The sequence below is a fragment of the Dermochelys coriacea genome, chromosome 24 (genome assembly GCF_009764565.3).
Source record: "Dermochelys coriacea isolate rDerCor1 chromosome 24, rDerCor1.pri.v4, whole genome shotgun sequence".
Lineage (NCBI taxonomy): Eukaryota > Metazoa > Chordata > Testudines > Dermochelyidae > Dermochelys > Dermochelys coriacea.
Genome location: NC_050091.1, coordinates 13,619,260 through 13,638,572, shown reverse-complemented (window position 1 = coordinate 13,638,572; position 19,313 = coordinate 13,619,260). Strand labels below are relative to the sequence as shown.

Sequence of the window (19,313 nt, the reverse complement as noted above, 5' to 3'; positions counted from 1 at the left end):
CTTAAGGGCCTAACTGGCTCCTACGACTTCAGTTGACTGCCTGTTCTCCTCAAGTGGGTCCAGGGAAGCAGCAGGAAATCGGAAGCTCCCTGAGAAGCTGGGGTTAATCAGTTCAGGCTCCCGGGGGTGCTCGAGAGGTCCATAAGAGACTCCTCCTCTCTCTCCCTGCAGCTCCTGCTGCTTTCTGTTATTGCCCCTCACCTTTTCTCCTGCCTGTTATGTCTCTTGTGTCCTCCTTCCTCCAGCACCGCACTCCCCCATCTCTGTGCATCGAGAGCAGAGAGAATACAGATGTACCAGCAGCAGACACAATTTTCTACACTCTGGGTCCTAATGCTCTTCCCCCCCCCCGCAGTCTGGCACCTGTGGCAGCTGCCTCAGTTTGCCTCATGGTAAGGCCAGCCCTGAGGGCAGGGGAGACCCTCAGAAGGATCTGTGACAATTGTAGGGGCAAAGAGGGGAGACACAACCCTGAGGCGGGGACAGATCAAAGGAATTTGGGGGGAAAGGGAGATTATGTGCGGCTGTAAGGATCTGCTTAATCTGTCGAGGGCACTGTTCCTTCTAAGATGTGTGCGTGTGCGGACACACACCGATCCTAAACCCCGCGCACACAGCGAAACACCGCGTGCACAAAAATGTGCACAGAAGCACAACAATTTGCACAGAAGAAATTTTTTGTGCACACGGACTGTCAAAAATTAGAGGGAACATTGGTTGGGGGCAGGAGATTTACACAAACTGGGACTTGCACTGGATTTAGCCAATTGGGTGCGTTTACTGGAGCAGACGCAGGATGGTCAGGGCTATACCATCCCTACGGGGATAGCCACTCGGACCATTAAAGCAGCATATGCCCTCCCACCATCCCCAGCTGGGTGGGAACACATCCCTGTGTGGGCGAAGGATAACCTGGATTGTGGTAGGGGCAGCATGGAGGTACTGCTGGAGGGAGGGAACCCTCCCCCACAGAAACAGTATCCTATTCCTCGGGAGGTGTTGGCAGAGGTGGGGGCAACGATTGGGGAACTGGAACAGAGGGGACTGATTAGGGCTGTTGCATCCCCTTGCAATGCTGCTGTGTGGCCTGTGAGAAAGCCAAACGGTGCCTGGCGCCTCACTGTGGATTACAGGGCACTAAACGCTCTGGCCAATTTACCAGCCTCAGTGGTGGCAGTGTACCCTGAAATGCTCGCTCGTATTGGACCCCAATTCCGAATTTTCACTGTTTTGGACGTAGCAAATGGGTTTTGGTCTCTGCCACTAGCTACCTCGTGTCAGTATAAAACTGCATTCACATGGGAGGGCAGACAATTCCGCTGGACAGTCTTACCCCAGGGATATCGGGACTCCCCTGCAATTTTTCACAGGTACATGAGACAGGCACTGGAGGGGGTGGATTCGGCAAGGTGCATACAATATGTAGATGACCTGTTGCTAATGTCAGGGACAGAGGAGGAAGAGAGGGAACTAACCGAGCAGGTCCTGCAAGCTTTGGCAAGAGCAGGGTTGAAAATCAATGGGAAGAAGGCTCAGATGGGACAGACAAGCACCAAATGCATCCAATGAAGTGAGCTGTAGCTCACGAAAGCTTATGCTCTAATAAATTTGTTAGTCTCTAAGGTGCCACAAGTACTCCTTTTCTTTCTACTTAGGAGTGGAAGTGTCCCAGATGGGAAGGGAAATTGATAAGGGACAGGTGCAATTGATCCAGTCCCTGCCACTGCCTAGGGATGTTAAAAGCTTGCAAAGTTTTCTGGGTCTAACTGGATTTTGCAGGGATTTTGTAGCCAATTATGCAGAAATAGCCCAGCCTCTATTTGACCTCACCTGAGCCTCAACTTGGGAATGGTCAGAAGAGTGTCCTGAGGCAGTGAGAGTACTAAAGGAAAACCTGGCCAGTGCTCCAAGGCTGGTCTCCCCGGATGGGGAGAAACTCTTTTATCTGTGCCCTTTGGTATCGGACACTACCATTGGTTGTACGTTAAGACAGGCGTATGGAGCAAAGGACCGACCTGTGGCCTTTGCCTCTCGACTTTTGAGTGCTGTGGAACTGAAATAGGGATGGTGTGACAAGGTCTTGTGCACCTACTGGGGGGTAGGGAAATTCAAATACTTCCCGGGAATGCAGAAAGTAATAGTCTGATTTCATCATGACCCCCTGCGGCTGTTACACGTGCATACTGTCTTACAGGGACCAGTGAGTGGGCAGCGTATTGCCAAATGGTTGCTGGCTCTACAGCAGAAAACATTACAGCAGAAGTGTGTAGTCTGGGGAGCTGGATTACATCTGGCTGGCACCCCACACCAATGTGAAGCCAGCCCAGGTAAAACCCAACATCAGGTGTTTCGGGCGGCTAACCCCAACCAGGTAAAGGAGGGGACACTGGTGCGGTTTTTGTATGGAAGTTGTAGGTATCAAGGGGGATGGAAAACTGCAGGCTTAGCTGTTGTGGGAATCAGAGGCAATGAGACAGTCGGCACCACTGGTTTCTCACTAGAAGCAAGGTCAGCTCAGGAAGCAGAACTGGCAGCCTTGCTAATAGCTTTCAATGAAGTGGATCACAAATTATAGCCACAATGTTGGGTGGTGGTAGATTCAGATTATGTATTTTGTGGGGTCACATTAATTCTGAGATGGTGGGCGGATAATCAGTTCAGGGCAACAGACGGTTCCACAATCAAGCAGGCTACCTGGTGGAAGTGAGTGGAGGAGCTCAGTCACTATTTTACACGGATCAATGTGGTAAAGGTAAAGGCACCCAAGAAAACAGGACCCCTAAGCAAAGGGAATAATCTGGCTGATGCAGAGGCCAAGTGGGCTGCAACAGAAGCACCCCTATGGCCCTGGGAGCCAGAAGAGAGTGTGCCTGTAGCCATGCTAACAAGAAGTGGGGTGGATACAGATCGGGGAGGGCGAATTCGAGAGTTACAAGAATCTGAGCCAGGGCTGGAAGGCATCAGGAAACTTGGGGACAGGCATGTGCCAAGGGTGGAACTAATGGAAGGGATTTGGTGGGTCGTAACAGCTGAGGGACCAGTCATGCTGTGCCCCCAGGGAAGCCAGGCGGCTTTCTTAAGCTGGGTGCATGGGAGCTTGGCGGGGGGACACCCCGGGTTTGCGGAGGCACTGGGGACTTTAAAAAGGTTGTGCAGGTGGCCAGGAATGGCAGCTGAGTTAGAATCACATCTGGACCGTTCTTTGGACTGTGCCAGGCACAGCCCACCTCACAAGGTGCTAAGGGGAGAATTAATGAGACAAGCCCCAAGGGGACCGTGGGAAAGAATACAAACTGACTACACAGGACCCCACCACCAGATCACAGGAAAAACCGATTCATGTTGGTAGTAGTGGATGCTTTCAGCAGGTGGGTGGAAGCTTTCCCCATGAAGGATCAAACTGCCCGGGTAACTGCTGAAATACTGGTAAATGAGGTATTCACTCGCTGGGGGGTCCCAAAGGTGATTGACTCAGACCAAGGAGCTGCTTTCCAGTCAGATCTGTCAGGGGAGCTCTCGGCCCTCACTGGAATCACACAGTTGTTGCATATTGCTTATCAACCCCAGGCTGCGGGGCAGGTAGAACGCATGAACCGCACCATTAAAAGTGAGCTAAGAAAGGGAGTGGAAATGGGAGGAAAAAACTGGTCACAGTTACTGCCCTTTGTCTTAATGAGAATAAGGGCCCGAGAATCAAAGGGCACAGGATTTTCTCCATATGAGGCTCTCATGGAAGGCCCATGGAACGGTGGGAAAATCTACTTACCCCAGTACCTGGGGAAGTCACTACACACGGCTTAACACAAGAATGGATTTTAACTCTAATCGACCATGTGAAACAGGTACAGCAGGTGGTGGCCTGGCGAGACGAACAAGGAGCAGCAAGAGTCAAAACATGGTGTGACCTGCCCGGGAAGCATGATCTACCCAGGGTGGGAAATGTAGTGATGTACAAGATTCCAGGTTAACACCATCCATTGCTAGTTCCTCAATGGAAGGGCCCCTATCTTGTCTTTGACCAATTAGGGCCCAGTCTGCTATTAGGTACAGAGAATGGAGGACAGGAGTGGGTCCATAGCACACAAATAAAAAGGTACAAACAGGGGATTAGGAAAGGGGATGTGTAAATTTTGTTATGTGTGTATTACAGGTTAATTCAAAATGGAGACAAGGCTGAAAATTCCCTGGCCCTGGATGGAACAATTACTAGTGCTAATCACAATTGTCACATTTACAAATTCTATTCAGATCCCATGATGTGAAGTGTCAAAAGGAGAAAACACATGGACGTCCACACATGCAACCTGTGGTAATAAAGCTAATGAAGACTATGAGAATCTCCCCATAGAAAGATGTACCACTAATACTCCAACAGGAATTTGGCAGTGTTGGTATATGATTTATGGATTAGATGGGGGAATCCCAGCCTCGTGGAGAATATCAAGTTTATCAGGAAATATTGCATGGTACACCCTGGGTGCTGCCATGATTAATGATTGTGGAAAACACAGTTACCCAGCTATGTGGTTTGTTACAAGGCGTCCAAAGACCATAACCCTCTGCTCTCCCGGAGCAAATGAACCCTCTTGGGAAAATAGGGCCGCACATTTAGGGTGTGATGTTACCGTATGTAACAACAATGGTACTTCCATGGAAGATAATCCCTGAAGGTGTGATTGTTATGTACATATTACCTTAGGCGTAAAATCTCCTTTGGGACGCTGGGCGTATGATGAGTTAACCATTTTACAGAATGTAACCCTACAGGTGATATGGATGCCAAGTTGGAAGAGTCCAAATTTCAAGTGGCCACAGCTTGGAGCCAAGAATATTCCCCAGCGAGCTAATGTGTGGGAGCCTTTATGGGAGCGGGTGCAGCCAGCACTTTTAAACATGTCCTTTCAGTCTATTCCAGGGGTGGGATGCCCCAAGGAATGGTGCGTGGACCAAATCCATCCTAATTGTAGTATGTACATCAAAGGATTGAACCAACAATTCAATGGGTGGGTGAGGGGACACACCTGGAATCGTCATCGAAAAAGGGGATTGTGGGCAGCGGGGAACACTATGCTGGGTACATGGAATCTGGGGGATGAGTGGGCAACCAAACAATTAGTAAGCCAAAATGTGAGATTTCAACAACAAATGAATGAATGGATGGCACAGCAACTATTGGCAGTGGCCACAGGGTGGATGACAGCACGGCAGTAGGGGTGAACTTGCAGTTAACTCATTGGGCAGGGGACCTGGTGACAAGGGTGGGGGATGGCTTCAAAAGACTAACATAGGGAGAAGTGTGCGTAGGTATTCAAAATGCTCAGTTAATAATGGTAATGGATATTATGAGAGATGCTTGGTCAGAACAATGGCCTTCAGTATTAAATCGGGAGGCTAGCCCATATTTATCCATAATTGCAAAACGATACCCATCTACCTGGAAAATAACATCCCCCACCTGTGAGGAGAGTTCTTGTTTAATTGTTACTATGATATCATGGGAAGGAAATGCAAATCAGGTGGTTCCCTTGAACCCTATGGGAGCAGCTAGGGAAGCAGGAGTGCGTTGGGAGCCACTAGGAAATAGGTGGGGTGGGGGTGGAATGGGGTAAATTGGACTGTCATCACATTAAGCAGTTGTATATCCAGAGGAGGACTCTCCTATGACTATGGAGGAGCAGGATCAATGGCCTATTGCAAAGGGAGGGCGTTTAGGGGTAATGTATATGGGATACGGTGTGTTCTGTTGAGAATGTATGCAATCCTGCAGTATAACACTAGGAGGCAAAATCCTTCCAGTGTACGACCAAATTATGAACTTCTATACACTGCCACCTGGACTATGATGCACCAATGGATCAGTGGACTTAATCGTTGTAAACAATCGAACAGCACCTATTACCCCATGCCTTACCAAGTAGTCGAATTGGTTTGGACAATACCGGATTTCACTGTGGATATTGAATGGACACACAATATGGACAAAAGTACACAAAGATTACAAGAGCAACTTGCTGCAAGCGCCAACACTTGGACACACTTACAATACACAATACAGGATGGCGCTGACAAAATTTTAACCCTATCAAAGGCGGAGAAGCAGTGTTTTTGGTGGTGGCCAGGATGTTGGACCATACTGCAGTGGTCAGGACTCTTGGTGTTGCTGTGGATTATCATAGCAGCTGGTATATTGTTAACTGTATTTGTGTTACGTTGCATATGGAAATGATCAAGGGGGGCACAACCCCCTAGAGAACAGCGACTAATTATAACCTATAAGTAATGTAGTAAGCCCTTCCCCGCAGTTTACAAGACAACCCGGACCCAACCTTTTTGGGCCCACTATACTGGGAAATCTGGAACACTAATTGGAATAGGTGTGGTATGCCCGTATGAGAGAAGGTGTAGGGCACGGTACTACTCAAGAGGCAGTGGGACAGATGGAGGATCGACACCTTCCACCTTGATGCCTGGCCCTATCTGGAAGTATGTCACCATATGTCCTATGCTTTCCCAGGGATACCTGGGCAGGAGGATCCCGCACCCCCCCACAAAAAAGGCGGGTGGACTGTTAGGCTATAGATATTAAGGCCTGTCTGTAAAGGCCAATATACTCTAAGAATTGAGGTATATGTTTATCATTTAGCTAGTTCTAGAGGTATAAAAGAAAGACTCAAAATCACCGGCTGCCGGTGTAAGGGCCTTTTCTCCCTGTGACAGTCTGAGGCCCTGTTCTTAAGCTAAGGCCTTTGGTTAAGCAGCAGGGCAGCCGTAAGCTGGGAAGCGACCGACCGGTCACCTCCTCACATCCCAAACTAGTCGCATTGAAATAAGGTGCTATTGGGCTGTTAGGATACAATCCTGTCCTGATAGTGCCGATCGCCTCCAGAGAAAGATGGTAAAAGAAAACTTAGTTTGATAGCATCCTGTCTGGCAAGAACTCACTTCTCAATAGTTGGGGTTGTGAAACCCTCATTTCTGCATGTTTTATCTTTATGGCCCCCACTTTTCTATTGTTAATCTGTCTGGTTCTTTAATTATTTCTGTCTGCTGTATAAATTAATTTTGCTAAGTGTAAGTTAATTAGGGAATGGGATATAATTGCTTAGAGAATTATGTTACAATATGTTAGGATTGGTTTGATAGATTTCAGTAAAATGATTGGTTAAAGTATAGCTGAGAATATTACTATATAAATTAGGGGCAAACAGGAAGTAAATTGGGATTTGCAAATAAGGGAAAAGGAACTTGGATTTAAGCTTGCTGGAAGTTCACCCCAATAAACATCAAATTGTTTGCATCTTTGGACTCCAGGTATTGTTGCTCTCTGTTCATGCGAGAAGGACCAGGGAAGTGAGAGGGTGAAGGAGTGAGCCCCCTAGCTGGCCCTGTGGGGCTGTCACGCCGAAGGAGGGTCACTCCCAGGGGCCATATGTAGCTGAGCGAGAATTGAGTCCTGTGAGTCCATGATAGCTGGGTGCTGCCTAGACACAGTAAGAGACAGGCCCTGCCCCAGCTGAGATCAAGGCCCATTGTGCCAGGCGCTGCCCAGACAGAGCGAGGGACAGTCCCTGCCCCAGCTGGGATCAGGGCCCTGTTGTGCCAGGTGCTGCTCACACACAGGGAGAGACAGGCCCTGCCCCAGCTGGGATGGGGGCCATGTTATGCCCGGCATTGCCCAGAAACCAACCATGATCATGGCCTTCCCACGGGAAAGGCAGAAGTGAAAACTGATTCTTCACTGCATACAAATAAGTCATAGTTGTTATTGGCCCTTTATTAAAAAAGTAGCAGTGACAAAAAATGACACATGAAAATCTATTTCAAGTAACAGCTTGTAAACAGGGAATTTTACAGTCGGTTGCTTTTGGCTTTGGAGTGAACGTTACCTTGAATGGAACATTGTTATGATCACTTGGCACGGATTGACCTAGGCAGAGATCAGGGCCCTGTTGTGCTAGGGGCTGCCCAGACACACAGGGAGAGACAGTCCCTGCCCCTAGGGGTTTAGAACATAACTAGCCCAGAACACCATTATTATCCCAATTTTCAAGGTGAGGAAACTGAGGCCAGACAGATGCAGCAACTGGCCCAACCTCACCCACAGCATTTTCAGTGGAGCAGGGACAAGAACCCAGGGAGCCTAAGTATCAGGCCAGCACCTTAGCCACAAGCCCGTCCCTCTGCTCTGCCTAGCTGCTGCCACTAAGCTTGAAAATCCTGTCCATCTGTGAAACGAGTTGGCGAGGGCTCAGGCAAGGTAGAAGAGAGACGCTCTATGGCTGAGACGTAAGCAGTTCTCTTTCCCCCTGAGGCAGTGGGGTTTGGGAAGGGGCAGGTTTTGGCACCCCACTGCAGAGGACTCTGGGATACCTCCCCACAATGCAGAGCTCCAGCATCTCGAACGCCTAGTTGAGTCCGGGGCAGAGCAGGGATTTGCACCCAGGTTTCCCACATCCCAGGTCCAGCCCTTGGCCGACCCCTTGCCCCTTTCCCCCCTTCCCCCCCACTGTGACCCCCCTCCCCCCCGCCGCACTAGACGGGCCGGAGACACCCAGCCTGGTCCCATGGCGTGAGGGGGCTATTTCAGCCGGACCTCGGAATATTCCGTGGCGGGGTCCTCCGGAGGCTCCCTGCCTTTGTGCTGCAGCTTGGAGAAATCGATGGAGGCGTAGTGCAGCTCTTGCAGCTCCCCGAGGCCTAGCGGGCCCTGAGCCGCTGCAGCCCCGTCCTGGATGCCTTTGGTCCGGCGGGCGGCTGGAGTCTTGTGATCCTGGGTGAGAAGCAAGGCAGAGACACCAGGCAGAGACTTACATCCACCCTGGTGAGCTGACTGCATGGGCTGCCCCAGGCCTCGTTTCCCCCACCCTCCATTCAAATGCATTTCCTGCATCGGGCCTGCACTAGCCAGAGGCGGGGGATTGGGTGTGTTTCACACTCGCTGCATGCATGAGCCGATCCCATGCCAGCACCAGCTCGGTTAATGCATCCACTGCCTCACCTGCACAGGCCATGCATTAGCAAGATGCATGGAGGGGGGGCGCATTTGACACATTGTGCATGCATGCACTGATCTCCTGCATCTTGGGGCAGGACTGATTAAGTTAATGCATTCTCTGCATTGGCTGCCCTGGCCATGCATTTGATCCCATGCATCTCGTGGTCGCACAGCCCATGCTGATGCATTCATTGCATTTTCTGAAAGATGCAACTGACACGGAGAACCCTGCATGCACTGTCCGATCACAAGCACCTGACACCATTGCAAGCAGCTGCAGAAATGCATTTCTTGCCCGGTTGGTGGAGCCGGGGGTTGGCAGCATTCCAGCCCCAATCTAGTCCCATGCATGTTGTGAATTCACGTGAATGCATTCGCTGCATGTCCTCCCCTCTGAATGAGACCCTAGGTATGAGGTGCATTTTCTGCATGCAGAAGCTGATCCCATGTAGTTTGGGGAGTCCAGGCTGGTGGCAGGGGTGCATTTCTTGCACTGGGCATGTATGGGGGGGGCGTTGGGTGCCCTGGTGAAAGCCTGGCTTATAGTTCTGCATTCATTAAGGGGGTGGGAAAGCAGTGGGGGAGGGAGGAGAAGAACTCGAGGGGGGCAGAAACGGGGTGGGGTGGGAAGGGCAGGTGGGCTTCGTCCCCCGCTCACCCAGGTACATACCACGGGGATGGTGGTGACGTTACTATAGATCAGGCTAGCGTCGTCGGCCGTGTTCTCCGCCAGGCTCCCGTTAGCCGGCTCCCCGGCCTCAGTGGTGCGGGGCACCGGTTCATGCAGCCTGTGGGGAGACAAATCAGGACGCACTCATGAGACCGGGGGTGGTGGTAGACTAGCCGTGGGGAGGGAGGGAGGTGGCACACCAGTATGAGAGGCTAGAGCACAGGGGACTGAGATAGGTCAGGGAGAGGAGTTGGCGGGGATCTCACGGGGGGGCTGGAATACCCCAGGGGAGATGGCAGGGAATCTCAGCGGGATCTCGGGGCGGGGGTAGCTGGGGGTCAGGGCGGGAGGCGTCAGACTCACTTGATCACACAGAGCACGAGAAGGAAGAAGCCGACGGCGACCCCCAGCCCACAGGCCACCCCGATGCCCAGCAGCTTGCCAGGCCCCTCCGCACCTGCAAAAACACACAGCACGGGGCACGGCTGGGAGAGAACCCAGGAGTCCTGGCTCCCAACTCCCCTGCCTCCAACTCCCAGACTCCACCCTTCTTCCAGGGCTGGGGAAAGAACCCAGGAGTCCGGTGTCTCACCTCTCTGCGGGGGGCTGAGTTCAAAGTGCAGGGCGGCGTAGGTCCCGTGGGGGTTGGAGCCGAGGCAGAAGATCCGGGGGCCCCTGTCCCTGCTCCCCGTCCAGCTCAGGGTGCTGACAACCTCGTCCCCCTGGGCCCACGAGCTGACCTGCAGGGCTCCCCGCGAGCCGTTCCCAGCCAGGGGCTCCCCGTCCACCTGCCACTGGAGCCAGGGCGGGGGCTGGGAACGCAGGGAGCAGCTGCAGTTGATGCCGGGCCCCTGGCGCTGGCAGGACGAGTTCAGCCCGGTCCCTGGCCGGGGGCTGTCTGGGGAGCACAGGAGATAAAGAGACAAATTAATAGTCAGAGAGAGAAACCTAGTGTCAGGGAGTCCTGTGGGTTAACCCTACTAATATCCAGGGGCAGAGAATCCCATAGATTAACCTGCTAATATCCAGTGGCAGGGAATCCTGTGGGTTCTTCTGCCCTGGGAGGTTTCTTCAGGCAGCCTGTAGGCACTGATCTGGCCCTAACCTCAGTGAGCTGCACTTCACACCAACCCACCTGGTTCTCTACCTTCAGCCTCGGCACTCACAGCCCTTGTAGACGGCCCAGGAATCAATTCAAGCCTCAGCTGCCCCCCTTGGAGCTACCCTCGAACCAGCTAATTAACTATGGCATGGGGGGGTGGGGAGGCGGTTTGCTTTGTCTCCGTTTAAAGAGGCCAGGCACCTGTGACACCTGCTAGAACTCAATGGCGAGGAGTCCCACGGATTAACACTGCTATTCTCCAGTGTCAGCATCCCAGGGCATAACCCCACTCACACTCGACAAGCAGCTGGAACGTCCCCTGGGCAAAGCTCTCCTTGTTGCGGGCCCAGCACCCATACAGCTCCCCATCCTCGGCCGTCACGTTGGGCAGTTCCAGCCCCAGCTGATTCTCCCCCGTGGGGTGGGCGCCCTCGATGGCTCGGTCCCCCCTCACCCAGCCCAGCGTAGCAGGGGGGTTGCTGGCAACGGAGCAGAGGATCTGCAGGGAGTCGCCCTCCCGGGCTGTGAGTTGTGAGCCGTTCGCCACTGCGGTGCCGGGATCTGGGAACAGGAATAACACAGAGTCACTCGCACCCTGAGCCAGCCAGGCCCTGCCCGGGGGCTGGATTGGGCCAGCACCCCCTACAGGGGAAAGACCCCATGCCCTGCCCCCTAGCGATACCTTGGAATAGCTGGGGGTCGCTCCTGTTGGCTCTGGAGACGGTGATTTGCAGAGTCCTCTCTAGAGCTGAAATACCCACGGCAACATATTAGATTGGAGAGTGCCCCATGGATCTCCCGCCCTCCCTACAGCCCAGCAACCCCCAGGGATCCTCCACCCCCTGCAGCACATCCCCCCATGCTGCCCACATGCCCCACCCCCCAGCACCCCGCATTGAGGCCCCTCTGTCTAGCCCAGCACCCCCAAATGCCTTACACTGCACGTGCACACGCAGGGCCCGGCTGGCCGACCCAAAGGGATTCTTCGCCCAGCACCGATACTCCCCAGCGTCCCCTCTGCTGAGATTCGGCAGCTCCAGGCGCCCGGCCCCTCCCTGGCCGGGACTCAGGGACTCGTTCCCCTTAGCCCAGCTCATGATGGCCTCGGTTCTGCCCCCAGACTCACAGCCCAGGGTCAGGGAGTCGCCCTCGTGGGTCTCCAGAGACATGACGTCGCCCTCAGCTCCCCAGGCATCTGGCACTGGAAGAGACGAGCAGGCGGGTTTGGTCCCCCCAGAGATTCCCCACTAAGGAGCCAAGACGCAGTCACCACTGGGGTGGGGCGGGTGGGCTGCTTATCCAGGGACCCCTCACCCGGCGCTGAGACCTGGCCCCTTTGGGGTGGGCGCACAGTCTCGGTGCCTTGCCATGGCAGCAGGTCTCCATCGCAGCAATCGGTCCCTAACCCATCTCCTCACCGCTGTCCGGTGCCCCCCTTAGCACCACCCCAGGCTCTAGAGAGAGAGAACCAAGCCTGCTCCCCCTGCCACTCCCCGCCCCCCCCCCCACAGCCCTGCAGTTCCTTGGGCTCTGCCCTCCAGGCACGGAGCAGCCTGGCCTGGCTGAGCTGGCACCGGGCCCTGAGCGTGGGCAGAGCGTGACCGGGAGGCGCTCGCGGATCCCCGGGGCTCACAGCGCGGCCTCTCACCGGGGCGTCCGTTCCTGGTCAGGGTCCCGGTGACGCTGGGCGGCCCAGGCGGGTCTGTAACACAAACCAGAGAGGTGGAATCAGGGGGGCTGGACAGCACCGGTGGGGGTGGTCGCTAGTGATCACTGAGCCTAGACAGGGACCCTCGCTGTGAACTCAGCCGGGGGACGGGAAAGTCCCTAAAGTGACACAAACCCCGCGGGCGGGCAAGGGAAGCGACAGACCCAACTGGCTCGACCCAACAGGCGCCCGACGTAACCCAGGGGCCGGGTTAGGGCCGCGCCGGGGAGCCAGAACCCTGGGAAATCGAAAACCCAAGGGACCAAAACCGGTGGGTCAGAATTCGGTCTAATTGGCGGAGGCTCTAACGAGGGGCCGGGCTGCTCCAGCCTGGGGACTGGAGCGAGCGTCACCATCTCGCTGCCATCGTCTGCTGGTGCCCGGGTGTTCAGTGTCCTGCTCCCCAAATGTGTCCTCCCCAGGGCGGGACAGAGCCAGGGGCCTAAATAACCCTGCTCCCGCCCGCGCCCCAGTCCCAGCCACCACCAGGGATGTCAGATACCCCCCTTGTGGGTCCTTTGCCTTCCCCCCTCAGTTTGTGTCTCCCCAGCCCTCTCCTTTGGCCCCCTGGGCTTGGCCGGCCAGGCCTGGGTATTTTGCTGCCCAGCTGCGCCCAGAGGGGCGGCTGAAAGCAACACCCGGAGGAGCCGGACGCTGGTGCCGTCTGGCCAGACCTGGCAGGGTCCGTCCACGCTGCCCTCAAAGCCCCGTGGTGCCAAGGCCCAGAGCCTGGGTCCGTTGGGTTGGGTTCACGGGGCTCGGGCCATTTAATGGGGGTTTGCCCTGGGGCAGGGCGGGCCGAGGTCTCTGGGCACCGACCCCGGAGCGTGCTTTGTGCCAGACAGCGACTGGGTCCGGTTAACACTCGGCCCCATATAGAGCATCCACCGATCCTAGGAGAAAGGGGACGTGGTGGAGGAGACACAGTGGGACAGCCCGCGGGGATCTTGGGGGGAACTGGGGTGTCTGGTGTGAGGGGGGGCATCCCAGCAAGGGGGAGACTGGAATGAGGGGTGTGGGGGTGGAGCCCAGCACAGGAGGATTCTGGAGCGGGGAGCCATCGCCAAGCAGGGCAGGAAGGGATGAAGATCCCACGAGAGAAGGGGCTGCATGGTGTGGGGGGAAGGGGTCTGGAGTAGAATCGGCTGAGGGTGCATGGTGGGGGGTGGGGATCCCAGCACAGAGCTGAGTTGGGGGAGGGGCTGGAGGGCAGGACTGGGGAGCCCAGGGGGGTGGGGATCCCAGCAGGGGGTCTGGGGTTGGCATGGAGGGGCTGGGGGGGTCACTCACAGACGACGTGGAGCTGGACGGTTCTGTTGGTGGAAGGTCCCCATGGTGGGTGGTAGGTGACTCTGCAGACGAGCTCTTTGCCGTGGTCCCCCGGGGCGGGTGTGAAGCGCAGCATGGAGCTGCGGGCCCAGGTGCCGTTCGCCAGCTGGACTGAGACGTCCTGGGCTGTGTCGCTGAACGGCCCCGTCCAGGTGACTCGGGGAGGGGGCCTGGAGCAGCGCCCGGGGGCCGTGCAGGTCACAGTCACCGGCTCCCCGGCCAGCAGAGTCCCTGGTAGCCCCAGCACCGGTGAGATCTGGATCTCTGGCTCCTCTGTCAGCCCTGAGACACGGGGAGAGGGGAGAGAATCACTCGGGGACATGGGGCCTTTCCCCCCTGGGGGTGCCGGCCTCGATCCGGCTCGAAGGCAGGGTCTGGCTGGCTCAGAGGGGGCTGACAAGAGGTGACTGCGGCTGCTCTTACCTGGCACGGAGATAGCGAGTATAGGATCAGTGTTATCGGAATTGGAGAGGTAATTGTATTTCAATTTTCCTTTCTCAAATCTAAAAACATATCTCCCCGCATCTGTCCGTCGGGCGTCGTTGATTTGCAGGGAGCAGTCGCCGTGCTCCGGATCCCCTGCCAGCCAGAACCGGCCCTGGGTGTCCTGCGACACCTCCCGGCTGGGGTCACTGCTGGCCACAGGCGGATCCTGGCCCACATCGGCCTGATCCTTGTACCAGTATCTGTAGAGCTGGGCCCAGGATCTGTCAGTGTCGTACGAGGCTGGGTACACGAAGGTGCAGGGGACGAGAACGCAGAGACCCTCCTGCACCGACACCGACTGTGGCACCGTCAGGGTAAATCCGAGCAGCTGGGACAGGGACCCTGCAGGGGACGGAGAGGGATCGAAGTGGGACTGTAGCGGGGCCGACACCTGCTCCTGCCCTGAGGAGCTTAGAACAGCCCAGGAGAGGGCTGTGGCTGGGGCAAGGAGCTCAGGCTGAGGAGGGCAGGAGGCTCCACTGGGGCCACACCACAATTAGGGCTCCACTGGCCTTATAAGCAGGCAGTGAGCCAGGAGCAGGCTCTCTCTCTCGCTCGCTCTCGCTCTCGCCTTTGGAGAGGAAGGGACCTGGCTGCAGGGAGCAGAGTGTACCTAGATTGGAGCGGGGCTGGGGAAAGGCCAAGGGAGCTGGGGAGCTCCGGCCGGGAAAATCCCGGCCTGCGGTGTAGCAGAAGGCCAGGCAGGTACTAGGGTTGCATAGGGGCAGCCCATGGGCAGGCCCGGGCAGCAGGTCCAAACCCCTCCTTGCCAGTGATGAGTGGCTTTTACACGGCAGTCTGACCCCGTACAAGGGGCTACTTGGTGACTGGCAGTAGCCTTACATGTGGCAAGGTGGGGCTGGCGGGTGGGGGGGTTCCCCTGGGTGGGGGGTGGGGGACCCGCAGAGACAGCGGGTGTACTGCCAGGGGGCAGCCATCCAGGAGACAAGGGGCACCGGGTCTGGGAGGGATGCGGGGCCAGCAGTAAGGCGGATCATTGGCCTGCAGAGAGTGCCCTGGAGCCTGGTGAACTAATTCCCGACGAAGACCAGCAGGAGGCACCGCAGGGGTGAGAGCAGAGGCCAACTCTGAGCTCCCCCCAGCTCTGCCGGTGCTCCTCACTCCCGACCTGCAGCCCCCTGCGAGCACGGGTTCGGCTCTTCCCCCTGCACTGGGGCTGCAGGTCCTTCTTACTTACCCCTCCAGAGCAGGGTGAGGATCAGGACCCTCAGCGTGGCCATAGGGAGGGCAGGACCCCCTGCTCTCCAGGGCGGGCCCTGAGCTGGGAGCTCCCATTCTCCGGCGTCCTGCTGTGGAAACAGGGCTCTGCCCATGGCTGGGGCGTCAAGCTGGGACAGACCTAGAGACAGATGGGTGCGGGGGGAGAAGTGTGAGAGCAGAGGCTGTTTGGGGGGGATAGATCTGCCTACGGGACCATCAGTGCTGCTGGGCTCTGCAGGGGGCTGATCTGGGGCTGCTGGCAGTGCCCCCCCCATCCCCAAATCACCAGACGGTCCCGAGAGATCGTGGGCTGAAAAAATGCTTAATTTTGTGATAAAACCTGAGATTTTTTTCACTAAGAATCATGAGATCGGTCAGAAAATCCTGAGCTGGTGGCAGCGCTGCTCAGTGCTGCTTTGCTTCCATCTTCCCACAAACACAAACATGTGAGCGGGCGGCCAGCGAAGTTACCACAGACAGCAAAGGGGAAGGGCGTCAGATCGGGAGAAGGAAAGAACCCGTCCGAGATGTTCCGACCGATTTGAATTCAAATCAGTGGGGCCAGACGCTGTTCCAGGTTGCTGAAGGAATTAGTTGAAGAAATCTTGGAGTCACTGGCAATAATATTGGCAAACTCACAGATGCCAGGAGAGGTCCCAGAAGACGGGAGAAGGGCTAACGGGGTGGCCATCTTTAAAAGGGGAAAAAGGAGGAGATGGTGAACTATAGACCAGTCAGCCTGACCTCGACACCTGGAAAGCTGCTAGAGCAATGTATAAAACTTTCAATTTGTAAGGACGAAGAAGTGATCATCAGCATGGATTTATCAAGATCAAATCCTGCCAAACCAGCTTGATTTCCTTCTTTGAGGAGGTAATTGGTTGGTGGCAGGGGGAAAGTGGTGGACAAATATAGCTGGAATTCAGCAAGGCTTTTGACACAGTCCCAGATGACATTCTCATACGTAAGCTGTAGAAGACTTCTGAAGGAACGTAAATGTGAAACTGCAGAACTGCAGAACTATGCAGCGAACAGCAGAGAGGCTACAGAGCGGGTTTGCCTGGGATCTGCCTGAGAGGAGGTACACTAAGAGCTGCATTAAGGAGGCTGTGTTGGTGAGTATCTGAGTGTCTATTGTGGGGACAGTTTGACATTTTGACCATGTGCTTGATTGCTTGTTTGAAAAGTGTGAATTGGGAGTGTTTTGTTCCAGGTGAGCCTTGAGTGGGCCTGACTGTTATAAAAAGCCAGTCAGCTGCGAACCAGCTGAGCAGTGAACAGCAGAGAGGCTAACAGAGGGAGTTTGCCTGGGGAGAGCCCACTGTGGCTTACATCTTGCCAGCTTCTCTGAGTAGTTACTACAACTCCCGAGGAAGCTCGTAGAAGGAAGGTAATATGGATGGGGAGTGTTCAGCTGTTGTGACCTGCACTGAATGTGCCATGTTTGTCTTTCTTCCACAGGACAGAAGGGACTTTGTCTATACAAAGTGCAAGCTGGTCTCCATATTGGAAGAGAAGGTTCAAGGTCTGGAGAAATAAGTATCGACCCTGTGTTGCATAAGAGAAACTGAAGATTTCCTGAAAAAAGAAAAGGGATACTTGTGGCACCTTAGAGACTAACACATTTATTAGAGCATAAGCTTTCGTGAGCTACAGCTCACTTCATCGGATGCATTTGGTGGAAAAAACAGAGGAGAGATTTATATACACACACAGAGAACATGAAACAATGGGTTTATCATACACACTGTAAGGAGAGTGATCACTTAAGATAAGCCATCACCAGCAGCGGGGGGGGGAAGGAGGAAAACCTTTCATGGTGACAAGCAAGGTAGGCTAATTCCAGCAGTTAACAAGAATATCAGAGGAACAGTGGGGGGGGGGGGGGAAGAAATATCATGGGGAAATAGTTTTACTTTGTGTAATGACTCATCCATTCCCAGTCTCTGGGACACAATGTCACAGATTGACAGAGCCAGAAGAGTACCCAGAAGTCACCTACTACAGGACAGGCCCAACAAAGAAAATAACAGAACGCCACTAGCCATCGCCTTCAGCCCCCAACTAAAACCTCTCCAACGCATCATCAAGGATCTACAACCTATCCTGAAGGACGACCCATCACTCTCACAGATCTTGGGAGACAGGCCAGTCCTTGCTTACAGACAGCCCCCTAATCTGAAGCAAATACTCACCAGCAACCACACACCACACAACAGAACCACTAACCCAGGAACCTATCCTTGCAACAAAGCCTGTTGCCAACTCTGTCCACATATCTATTCAGGGAATACCATCATAGGGCCTAATCACATCAGCCACACTATCAGAGGCTCGTTCACCTGCGCATCTACCAATGTGATATATTCCATCATGTGCCAGCAATGCCCCTCTGCCATGTACATTGGCCAAACTGGACAGTCTCTACGTAAAAGAATGAATGGACACAAATCAGACGTCAAGAATTATAACATTCAAAAACCAGTCGGAGAACACTTCAATCTCTCCGGTCACTCGATTACAGACCTAAGAGTGGCTATCCTTCAACAAAAAAGCTTCAAAAACAGACTCCAACGAGAGATTGCTGAATTGGAATTAATTTGCAAACTGGATACAATTAACTTAGGCTTGAATAGAGTCTGGGAATGGATGAGACATTACACAAAGTAAAACTATTTCCCCATGGTATTTCTCCCCCCCCACCCCACCCCCCACTGTTCCTCTGATATTCTTGTTAACTGCTGGAATTAGCCTACCTTGCTTGTCACCATGAAAGGTTTTCCTCCTTCCCCCCCCCGCCCGCCGCTGGTGATGGCTTATCTTAAGTGATCACTCTCCTTACAGTTTTCAGAGTAGCAGCCGTGTTAGTCTGTATTCACAAAAAGAAAAGGAGTACTTGTGGCACCTTAGAGACTAACAAATTTATTAGAGCATAAGCTTTCATGAGCTACAGCTCACTTCATCGGATGCATCCGATGAAGTGAGCTGTAGCTCACGAAAGCTTATGCTCTAATAAATTTGTTAGTCTCTAAGGTGCCACAAGTACTCCTTTTCTCCTTACAGTGTGTATGATAAACCCATTGTTTCATGTTCTCTGTGTGTGTATATAAATCTCTCCTCTGTTTTTTCCACCAAATGCATCCGATGAAGTGAGCTGTAGCTCACGAAAGCTTATGCTCTAATAAATTTGTTAGTCTCTAAGGTGCCACAAGTCCTCCTTTTCTTTTTGCGAATACAGACTAACACGGCTGCTACTCTGAAACCTGAAGATTTCCTGGACAGACGTCAGGATATGCTTCTACGGACACAATGTTCTGAAGATTCAGAGAAGGCTGCTTGCCAGGGGCTAGGATTCACAATGTGACAGAGAGACTGCTGAGACTCATCAAGCCCTCGGATCGCTACCCCTTCCTGCTTCTCCATGTGGGCACCAATGATACTGCCAAGAATGACCTTGAGTGGATCACAGCAGACTATGTGGCTCTGGGAAGAAGGATAAAGGAGTTTGAGGCGCAAGTGGTGTTCTCGTCCATCCTCCCCGTGGAAGGAAAAGGCCCGGGTAGAGACCATCGAATCGTGGAAGTCAACGAATGGCTACGCAGGTGGTGTCGGAGAGAAGGCTTTGGATTCTATGACCATGGGATAGTGTTCCAAGAAGGAGGAGTGCTAGGCAGAGAGGGGCTCCACCTAACGAAGAGAGGGAAGAGCATCTTCGCAAGCAGGCTGGCTAACCTAGTGAGGAGGGCTTTAAACTAGGTTCACTGGGGGAAGGAGACCAAAGCCCTGAGGTAAGTGGGGACGT

The 19,313-nt window shown here is 54.2% G+C and overlaps 1 protein-coding gene across 1 annotated transcript in view; it reads right to left on the bottom strand.

Moving 5' to 3' along the window:
* The window catches only part of LOC119848102, a 53,979-nt gene that overhangs the window by 23,660 nt on the left and 11,006 nt on the right, over window positions 1-19,313 (bottom strand). Inside the window, exons 2-12 of the mRNA XM_043502291.1 lie at window positions 15,489-15,650; window positions 14,228-14,632; window positions 13,766-14,086; window positions 12,416-12,469; window positions 11,705-11,968; window positions 11,450-11,515; window positions 11,062-11,328; window positions 10,258-10,563; window positions 10,029-10,122; window positions 9,666-9,783; window positions 8,580-8,770 (exon numbers count right to left, since the gene is read on the bottom strand). Of these exons, the coding sequence (XP_043358226.1) occupies window positions 8,580-8,770; window positions 9,666-9,783; window positions 10,029-10,122; window positions 10,258-10,563; window positions 11,062-11,328; window positions 11,450-11,515; window positions 11,705-11,968; window positions 12,416-12,469; window positions 13,766-14,086; window positions 14,228-14,632; window positions 15,489-15,624 (2,222 nt within the window). The 5' untranslated portion in view covers window positions 15,625-15,650. The remainder of the gene's footprint in view (window positions 1-8,579; window positions 8,771-9,665; window positions 9,784-10,028; window positions 10,123-10,257; window positions 10,564-11,061; window positions 11,329-11,449; window positions 11,516-11,704; window positions 11,969-12,415; window positions 12,470-13,765; window positions 14,087-14,227; window positions 14,633-15,488; window positions 15,651-19,313) is intronic.